This window comes from Poecilia reticulata, linkage group LG15 (assembly GCF_000633615.1).
Source record: "Poecilia reticulata strain Guanapo linkage group LG15, Guppy_female_1.0+MT, whole genome shotgun sequence".
In the NCBI taxonomy this organism is placed as follows: Eukaryota; Metazoa; Chordata; class Actinopteri; order Cyprinodontiformes; family Poeciliidae; genus Poecilia; species Poecilia reticulata.
Genome location: NC_024345.1, coordinates 12,267,524 through 12,276,867, shown reverse-complemented (window position 1 = coordinate 12,276,867; position 9,344 = coordinate 12,267,524). Strand labels below are relative to the sequence as shown.

The following is a 9,344-nucleotide window of genomic DNA, read 5'->3' as shown; positions in this document are numbered from 1 at the left end:
TAACTAAGAAAGACATGTTCACTTCATCTTTTTATCTTTGTAAGATAAATTACAAAGCATTTGTATCTTATCTTATTTTAATACTGGGAACAAATTACACACTTATGAACTCGGATTACCTAATTAGGTGACTTTTGCTGTAATTTGGTTGCGCTGGACTTTATTTTGAGAGTCTCAGACTAAGGGTCATGAGTGCATGCATGCCATACATTTTACGTGTAAAAACATCTGTGCTTACCCACCAGAGAAAGTTATTAATTGTTACGTGATAAAATGTGAAAATATATATAATAAATAAAAATAGAAATAATGATAAATAAGATGAATAATAAAAGTTCAACTTTATTTGAAAAGATTTTTTCTCTATATATGAAATTTTCTACCATTTGTGAGATAACTTGCATTGATTTCAGAAAAACATGAAAGTGGCCTGTGAAAAAAACTACGTAGAGTAGATTGAATTTGTAGATTCTTAAAAATTTGAAATTAAAAATATTTATTTTAATTTTAACAATAATTTTGAACTATTAATGAAGTGTTAAAGACTAAGACTTTAAAGTTCCCGACCAAATAAATGAGAATGTCTTGATTTCATATGGCAATTAAGTTTAAACAATTCTGACCAAATTAAAAATGTTTTTATAGTATTAATACAGTAATTTTAAAGATCTTTTTCATTTCTTGCTTTTTAATGCTATCCTGGTTGACCTTTTTACTGCTTGCAAGAAAAGCATAAGAGACAAAAACAGTTGCTGACAAAATAAAAATAAATAAAATCAAAAATTACCGCTACATTCCCGGTGGGAACCTTTGTTTAGGTGTTGCAGTTTTAGGGGACGGTTTTTAACGATGCAACATGGACTTTAACTGGTTAATTGTTTTGATTTAGCCCGCTAGCTTCCCTGGGAAATACTTGCTGTTGTTCTCATAATTGTGAGCGATGTAAGTGATTTTAGCGTACTGGAACATTCTCCCTAATGTAAACTATTGTGTCTTCGTCTGATTTTCGGTGGAGTCTTTTTAAAAAAAATATGTTTTTCACTAACGGAGCTAACGTTAGCTGGCCGGCTAACACGGTTTTGGTAACAAACATGACGATGATGGTGATGCTAACGATGATGAGGAGGAGCTGCGTGTAGAAAACACCGACCAGACATTGGATCGCGCCGATTTCCTGCCTGTCAATCATTGTTCTCCAGGGTTTTTCTGTCTTTGTGTCTGGCTAGCCAGTAAACGGGACTTAACACCAGTTTTTTATTATTTTTTTTTTAAAGAAATCATCCGGCTGTTTTTATCTTTGGAGGTTGGTATGCTCTACAGTTCAACTAAATGACATTAAATACACTGACAAATGTGGAGATTACAAAACATAGCGTTTTACATGTACCTGCCCAGATGTTTTTGTCTTTAAAAAAAAAAATCGCTTCAATGTTTCCGTTGTCCTCACTGATAAGTGTCCAAATATGTGATGTTGTTAAGCAGTGAGTTGAACCTCCGTCACTTTCTTCCGATGGGGGAGGAAAAGCCGGACACGCTGGACTTTGTGAAGGATTTCCAGGAGTATCTCAGCCAGCAGACTCAACATGTCAACATGATATCAGGCTCTGTGAGCGGGGTCAAGGAGGTGGACGAGCTGCCAGCAGGTGACGTGTTTCTCATGTGTTTTCTGTTCTATATCGTTGCTTTATGAATGTCCCCAGCAAGCAGCAGGAATATGCTTGGTAGTCTTAGTATTAACGTGTCTAAATGTGATTAATGTGTTAATCGCCGTTTTACGGTGGCTCAGAAGGTTCAACAAAATGCCAAAGCAACATAGCAACAGCAAAAAGCCACAAAGGAATTTATGCTAAAACAGAAGATGTGAAAAACATGCTAGCATAACTTCACCGTTGTGGCTTTTACGTTTTGTAAAACCCTCTAGGCCACCATACAATTTAGTCAACATAGTGAAGCAACAAATAACTGTATTTTATACATATTACTCCCAAGACATACTGAGTATTATTTTTATTTTATTTATTTATTTATTTATTTCAAACATGACAGCATGTCTTGGTTCTGTTTATGTGGTTATTTAATTTCCCTTTGGGATTAATAAAATAGTTTTGAATTTGATTTTAGAATGCATTTTTGTGTGTAGGTACAGTGCCTCAGATCAAGTATTTGTATCCTTTTAACATGTTCAAATCTCGCCATGTTACAGCCAGAAACTTCAATGCATTTTACAGTGCTTTAATGCTAAGCACCCTCACACAGTATTGTGAAGGGCAATTCAGTTCAATTAATTTCAGAGATACTTTTTAAATCCCACAGGGAAATTAAATATCACGGTGATGTTAAGGAGTTTTTTTCTTTTTAAATTAAATAAAATTTGAGTGTCTGCTTATATTCAGCCCCCTTTACTTTGAAACCACTAAACAAAATACAGTGCAATCGATTGCCTTTAGGATTTGCAGGTTTTAATCAACTGGTAAACCCATGTTTTAAATATAAAAAAAAAGCTGCAACGGTATCCACGAACACATAACAAACAAAAAGATTAGTATGTTGCTTCATATGGTTTTTGTGCAACACATTTTGGTCACAGAATGCAGCCAGAATGGCCTGGAACATCCTTCGGTGGACATATCCCTGGAGGACAGCTCAGGGATCCTGGTTGATGGTTTCGAGAGGACCTACGATGGCAAACTCAAGTGCCGCTACTGCAACTATGCCACGAGAGGAACAGCCCGACTCATTGAACACATCCGCATTCACACAGGTATGTTTTTTAGAGATCATTCCACAAATCACAGTGACTTATGTGACATGAAAATATTTGCAAACAAATGTTGGTCAAAATTTTTTTTCTTGATAAACAGGAGAGAAGCCTCACCGCTGCCACCTGTGCCCATTTGCCTCCGCCTACGAGCGCCACCTGGAAGCTCACATGCGCTCTCACACGGGCGAGAAGCCTTACAAATGTGAGCTCTGCTCGTTCCGCTGCAGCGACCGCAGCAACCTGTCGCACCATCGCCGCAGACGGCACAAACTCCTGCCAATGAAAGGTGCTCGCTCCCTTTCCCATAAGAAGATGCTGAGTGTCCTGCAGAAGAAGGCCAGCTCTCTGGCCTACGGTCGACGTCTCCTCATCAACTTCAGCCCCCCGTCGATGGTGGTGCACAAAGCTGACGGGGCCAACGACTTCTCCCACGAGCTGCCCCACTTGCGCCAAGAAACCTTCGACAACCAGAGCCGGGCGGCTGAGGACGGGCTCTCCTCTGACCCAAACCACCATCTCCACCATGAGATGGTGATGGATAACCCTCTGAACCAGCTGTCCACCCTGGCAGGCCAGCTGGCCAGCCTTCCCTCAGAAGCCCAGGCTCAGACCCAGCCTCCCATGTCTCCTGGAGCAGAGTCCGTAGTGGACGAAAAGCCCTTTCTCATTCAGCAGCCGCACCCCGCCACCGCCCCTGTTGCCGTCACGGCCAGCATGACTCGTGCCGCTTCCTCTTCCCCGATCACCCCGGAGCCCCGCGCCCCTCCGCACAGTAACTGCAGTCCCACGGGGGGACCGTGCAGCGAGCACAGCGGGCGCACCAGCACCCCGAGCATATCCAACAGCCAGCCCAGCACCCCGGCCCCGGGCCAGTCCGCCCCCGTTCAGGACCCCCACGTGCTGCATCACTGCCAACACTGTGACATCTACTTCCCCGACAACATCCTCTACACCATCCACATGGGGTGCCACGGCTACGAGAACCCATTCCAGTGCAACATCTGCGGCCACAAGTGCAAGAGCAAGTACGACTTTGCCTGCCACTTCGCCCGGGGGCAGCACAAGTGATCGCAGAACGGGGGGGAAAAAAACTCTTGAGAACTCTTTTAGCACACCGCTTGTTTTTACTTACTAGGAGTTTTATTTATCGGTATTTCACTTGGCCTGTATGTAGCATAGGCTTTTAAAGTTATACTTGCACAGGGCAACGTTGGCATTCAGAACGTTATTTTTTAGATATAGCTAAAGGTGCCCCGTTCTAGTGTGTTACAAAGGAATAATCAGTGTTTTTGACATCTCAAGAATTTATTTGCAGGTGGTGGTGGTAGAAGTCACATTTATTCTGGATCCTTTTCCCTATGTGGTTTATTTATTTGGAATGCACTGGATTTGACTCAAACTTGCATATGTGGATGCGTTTTAGCAAATAGCAATCTCCTAAATATTCAATCAGTTTTCTATGTTGAATTTTAAACGTACAAAGTTTTAATAGATTTGTGAACAGAAAATTACATCAAGTTGAAAGTCACCTGTGCAACATGAGTTTTCCAGGTCGTATTTTTTAATTTGCACTCGACACCTTTTCCTTTGGGGAAAAACTCAGTGCCCATCAGAGGTTTACATGCACTCAGCTTCGTATGAATGTCTTTGATTTTGGGTGTTTAATGATTCATTTGAACTCTTCTCCAAAACGGATTCATTATAAAACACAAAACTTTAGTGAACCTCAGAAAGACAAATTGGGTGCACACTGTTACATTTACGGTGGCCAAATTATATATACAGTCTCATAGATAAACACACTCCAAATAATATGTATTTGCATTGCTCATAACTACGTTTTTTTTGTAGCTATCGGCAAACTTTCGGTTCTGGCTGAAAGTCTTGCTACTGTTTGTGTCAGGATTGGTTGGTTGTTTTTGAATTTTTTGGTTTTCTGGTTTAAATGCTGCTTTAAAAGGTTGTCCACAGATTCAGAGTCGAGGTCTCGCTTTTGGACATCTATCCAGAAGGAACATGTTTTATAGATTCTGGAACCATTTTTTTTAATAGAATATTTAAGATCGTCATAATGTTGGAAAAAAAAAAACTGTTTTGTCAAAATTGTAAGCGTCTGAGCTCAGTCTGCATCACTAATGGCTCCTATCTCCACCAGTTTAAAATTTGCTTAAAGATAAATGAACTTTTGTACTTTAGAAAGAAAACTGTCAATTTTTCAGCCAGGACTGGGCCTAAAGAAAGCACGGCCATGACTGCAAAAAGTGCATCAACTTGCTGCAGCATATGCATCTAATTTTGACATTATGTGGATTAGAAAACACTACAGTATACAAAAACTTTTTTTTTTTTTTTCTAAATTACTGTCGTTTTGTAATCATTCCACCTTGGGGGGAAAAGAAAACTGTTCAGCTAAACCATTAACTGCCTTAAAAACAATTTGAGGTGTCTGCCTGTGTTTAGTGCTCGTAAACATCTGACTTGGCACTGAGCAAATCAGGCGATCCGGTTTTTATATTTTTACATCTTTGACAACACCACAAAAATGAAGTCTCAACACACCCAAAGTTACTTCTACTTACTCCTCAGATATTTACAGTTGGCCTTATTGAAGCCGTGTTGAAATTATTTCTGTGCTCGGTGCATTACTACGATTTCTTTGCAGTGCCTGACATTGTCATGTTTTTTTGTTTTTTTTGTGTGTCAAAAGTTTGAGACGACTGCCATTTTAAAAATACTATTTCCTGTTTGTGTTACAGCAGCTAGACCCAGAACCTTATGGATAACAGGAGAGTCGGTTGTTGCGGTTCGATTGTGGTTGCCGTGATTGTATTTCTCAACATTTTTCTGGCCAAAATTTCTTCTCCATGAATGCTGCTAACTAACCTAAGAGTTCATGCCAGCTCTGTCTGGCACAAGAAAAGTGGCATCAAGCAGTGAAACCTGGCCAAAGCTTGTATAAGACGGCGTTTGGTCAGGAAGTGTTTTAAGGTTCCTCCATCATGATAGCGTGGTTAACTTGTTTCTTTTAATTCGTTTTGTCCGAATTACATTTTTTTTTTTTTTTTTTTTACAGCATCATGTCACCGTCTGACTTTTTTGACATTGTATGAAGTCATTTTGTAACAAGTGTCTCCGTATTTAAATACAAAATCAAACTTGTGTCTCATATGAACACTGTTTCAGGATTGCCACGTAGCACGATCTAGCCTTTGGTAGTTCTCGATGAAATCTTTCATTAAATATAAGTATCCCAGTGCTTTTTACTTTGAATATTTATTGAGTATTATATTCTGAATGGTTGGATAGATGTTCCATGTTAAAAAAAAAAACAAAAACAAAAAGCTTAACTGTGTTGGCTGTAAGACTTCAGCAAGGTTGTCCTTTGTCTCGGGTACTGTTGTCTGTTGCTTACCAACACACGTAGAGGGTGGAGTTGCTGTTTTTAGAAGCACCACCTTGTTATTGTTCTTAAATTCAATGGAGACATTCAGTAAAAGGCTGCCTTATGTTCTCTGTCTGTCGTAGATTCATGAATGTTAAACTTCTGACCATCACCGTCTCCCTGAGCTGAGATGGCAGAAGAGTTTCTTGTGATATGGATTACTAATTTATAAGTAAAGTGTTTTCTAACCGACTTGAACTTTGCCTCGTTTTTTTTTTTTTGGTTGGCAGGGGTTTTCAATTTTTTATTTTTTTTGTCTTTTTCCAGAATGGGGGCTGAAAGTGTGCTTTGACAAATGAGGGATGTTTACTGTAAGGGTGTTGGAGGTGAGGGTCTGACCGGTTGTCAAATCTTGGGTTCTGGAGGAACGGTGCATCAGATCCACTTTATTCATATTGCACTTTTCAAGATTAAAATCACAAAGCCCAATACAAATTTAAGCAAAAACTGAATTTAAAAAACTTAGTTTTTATCTGGCCTTTAAAGGAAGCCACTGATTCTGCTGATCTAACAGTCAGAGGCAGGAAGTTGGTGAATATAGAGTCTGTGTGTCGTGGTGTTCTGCTTGTATGTTAAGACGTAGGAGAAGAATAAAATGACTGAAGTATTTATGTCATGATGAAAAAGAACCAAAGCTAAAAAGGGAAGATCTATACATTTCTGCTGTCAGCTATGGGCTTGAGAAAAGGATCATGGCCCGATAATTAAGATTTTGCGCATCAAAACAAGTCAACGAAGGTTTCAGCACCTCATCAAGATTCCTCCTGAGTGTTTTTTTTTTTTTTTTTTTTAAGCTTTAGTTTGGGAACTTTCCACTAAGAGGAGACCTTGTAGCAGGCCTAAAGCATCTTAGATTTGGCCAGAATGAGCAGGAAGGGGAATATCTGGGTTCCTGTTGTAGCTTTTACCGCAGCAAATCAAACTTGGATAAAGGAAAGATGATGGATGTCACTTCTTTTTTTTCCCACTGGAAGAAAATTCACTTCAGTTGAGAGTTTGACTCAATGAGACGCACAGCTTGTCTTTCAATAATGCATTTAATCAGATAATGAGGGAGAAAGGAAAGAAAGATTAAGTGGAATCTAGCATTTCATTTTTAAGGGATACAGATTTGATTGGATGAGGTTTCCGTAGAAACAACTTAAGCCTCGTTCTGCTCTTCGGGCTCTTTCTTCTCTTCCTCAGATTCTGCCAACAGAAAAATGCTCAACCTTAATTTTTCTGATGAAGTCACAACATCTCTTTGGGCTTCTGTTCGTATTCAAGGCACTGTATGGAATAAATTGAGATACATTCTTACTTTTGAGCTGAATGGGACCCATGACCAGAGTTTGGCTCTCGTGTTTGGGCTCCAGCTCCCTGGCCCTGCGTCTGCTGCATCCGCGGCGGCAGCGGGAGTTGCTCTCCGAGGCGGGGCAGATCAGGACCTTGCACTGGAGGTACACAGAGTCTGTGCCTCGCAGGAACGCGAAGGCCTTGAATGTAAAACGGGCTCTGTATGAGCTGCCAGAAGATATGGGGCGGTACGTGCTGTCAACAGAACACCTGGAAGTAAAAACAGAAAAAAAAAATCTCTTTTTAGCAAAAAAAGAAAAAGGAGGAAAGGAGAAAAATGGCAGCTCTGGTGAGCTGCATTTTCTCGTTTTACCCATTTCGCACTAAATAATAAGGTCTGGTTTCGAAATCAAAGGGCGTTGGGGCGGCCACGCAGGTGTCCAGGAAGAGGACAAGGTTACTGTCATGCCTACTCATGTCCACTTGAACATACAAGTCCTGGTTGAGGGCAACCTCATACGGGACATCAGTCACCTGAACGGAAGAAAGCGAAATATCAGCATCGTACCATTTCCAACATAAACTTTCCACGGCCCCGATCTCCAAGATCAAACAATACCTTATAGCTGAAGCTGCTGGACGTGTAGAAAGCCATGCTGGTGTTGTATCGCCCCGAACCAGCGATGCTGCTGTTACCCGCGTTACTCACAACAAACATGATCTGGGAGACAGAATCCGGCTCCATGGTGCAGTTGACGTTCATCTTCAGGTAAGACTGACGCACGATCTCTCCTTGCGACGAGGGAAATCCACGGATGTTGTTGGTGAACACAATTCTGCCGCTGTTGAGCTGATTGTCGAGGAAGGTTTTGAGACATGAGAATCTGCATGCGGTTCTCGAGAGTTGGCGAACGTTAAAGAATAATGCTGGAAAATGTTTAAATAGTATTCATATTTTTCGAGAATGCGCCGAGTTGCTCACGTGTTTGACGGTTCCACAAGAGGTGAGGGGGAAACTGAAGACCACCTCGGAGCTGGAAATCTGTGGCTTGCAGGACGGATCGTCCAGGTACAAACTGTGGGCGTCGTAGCCCAGAGAGTTCAGGTAGGCTCGGTTGATAACGATGTTCATGTTGTCTGAGGAGCAGTCAACACGACCTGAAGGAGAATTATGTTCAATATTCAATAAACAAATAGATAATTGTGCCCTACAACTTGACCAGTTCAGCAATTGCCTCACGTAAGAATTTACAACCGAAAGATAAAGACATGAAAACCCAGGCGTACCTGAGCTGGGTTTCAGAGAGCTCATGAACTCAGCTCTGAATCCTCGGCCGACCACAGACATGTCCGAATGGAAGATCACTGTCATGTAGTTGGAGGTGGAGTAGAAATTGCTCAGACTGTTGTTGCACACTTTCCCCAAATATGGTGAATTAGTGTACGGTCCATCGTAGACTGAAATGTAGTCACAGGTGCAACAGTTCTCCAATCTGTTTGTGGAAGCGGCAGGAAAATGTAAACATTTTTTGAAAAAGATTTGTAGAAATTTCAAAACAAATCCGGACAGTATTTTCCATTCTCGTAACGTGACTGGATTTGACTGTTTCTACTCACTGCAGGTAAGAAAATGCCAAGAAGATCCTTTGGTCGTATGCAGCTCTGAGCTGCCACACGCAGTAGGAGTTGTCGTTGTAGTAGTCGGGGTGGTTGGGGCTTGAAATGGTACCAGAACCAAACAGGGAGCCTCCGCATGGCCCTGCTACAGGAGGATAAGATCTCATTGAAGTTTTTTATAAATGTATTATGATAATTTTACAATTGCTGTGACACAACATTATTTAAATAAACTGTAATTTATATATA

General features: G+C 41.0%; 2 protein-coding genes across 6 annotated transcripts in view; one reads left to right on the top strand and one right to left on the bottom strand.

The window, feature by feature from the left end:
- Positions 1 to 834: 834 nt before the first annotated feature.
- On the top strand, positions 835 to 6,400 carry ikzf5 (IKAROS family zinc finger 5). 4 transcript variants are annotated; one of them, XM_008429284.2, is made up of 4 exons: positions 835 to 1,303; positions 1,483 to 1,643; positions 2,588 to 2,761; positions 2,862 to 6,400. In XM_008429284.2, the coding sequence occupies exons 2-4, from the start codon at positions 1,511 to 1,513 to the stop codon at positions 3,827 to 3,829; spliced, it is 1,275 nt and encodes a 424-aa protein (XP_008427506.1). In that variant the 5' UTR covers positions 835 to 1,303; positions 1,483 to 1,510; the 3' UTR covers positions 3,830 to 6,400. The 4 variants fall into 4 exon arrangements, with proteins under 4 accessions (XP_008427506.1, XP_008427507.1, XP_008427509.1 ...); XM_008429285.2 differs by having other exon boundaries at positions 1,480 to 1,643; XM_008429287.2 differs by having other exon boundaries at positions 840 to 942.
- Positions 6,401 to 7,221: 821 nt separating this feature from the next.
- The window catches only part of LOC103476746 (deleted in malignant brain tumors 1 protein), an 8,904-nt gene continuing 6,781 nt past the window's right edge, over positions 7,222 to 9,344 (bottom strand). The window contains exons 10-16 of one of the 2 annotated variants that reach the window (XM_008429282.2): positions 9,096 to 9,240; positions 8,766 to 8,971; positions 8,461 to 8,636; positions 8,098 to 8,328; positions 7,852 to 8,012; positions 7,504 to 7,748; positions 7,222 to 7,391 (exon numbers count right to left, since the gene is read on the bottom strand). In XM_008429282.2, the coding sequence (XP_008427504.2) occupies positions 7,345 to 7,391; positions 7,504 to 7,748; positions 7,852 to 8,012; positions 8,098 to 8,328; positions 8,461 to 8,636; positions 8,766 to 8,971; positions 9,096 to 9,240 (1,211 nt within the window). In that variant the 3' untranslated portion in view covers positions 7,222 to 7,344. The remainder of the gene's footprint in view (positions 7,392 to 7,503; positions 7,749 to 7,851; positions 8,013 to 8,097; positions 8,329 to 8,460; positions 8,637 to 8,765; positions 8,972 to 9,095; positions 9,241 to 9,344) is intronic. The other variant, XM_017308759.1, reaches the window with a different exon arrangement.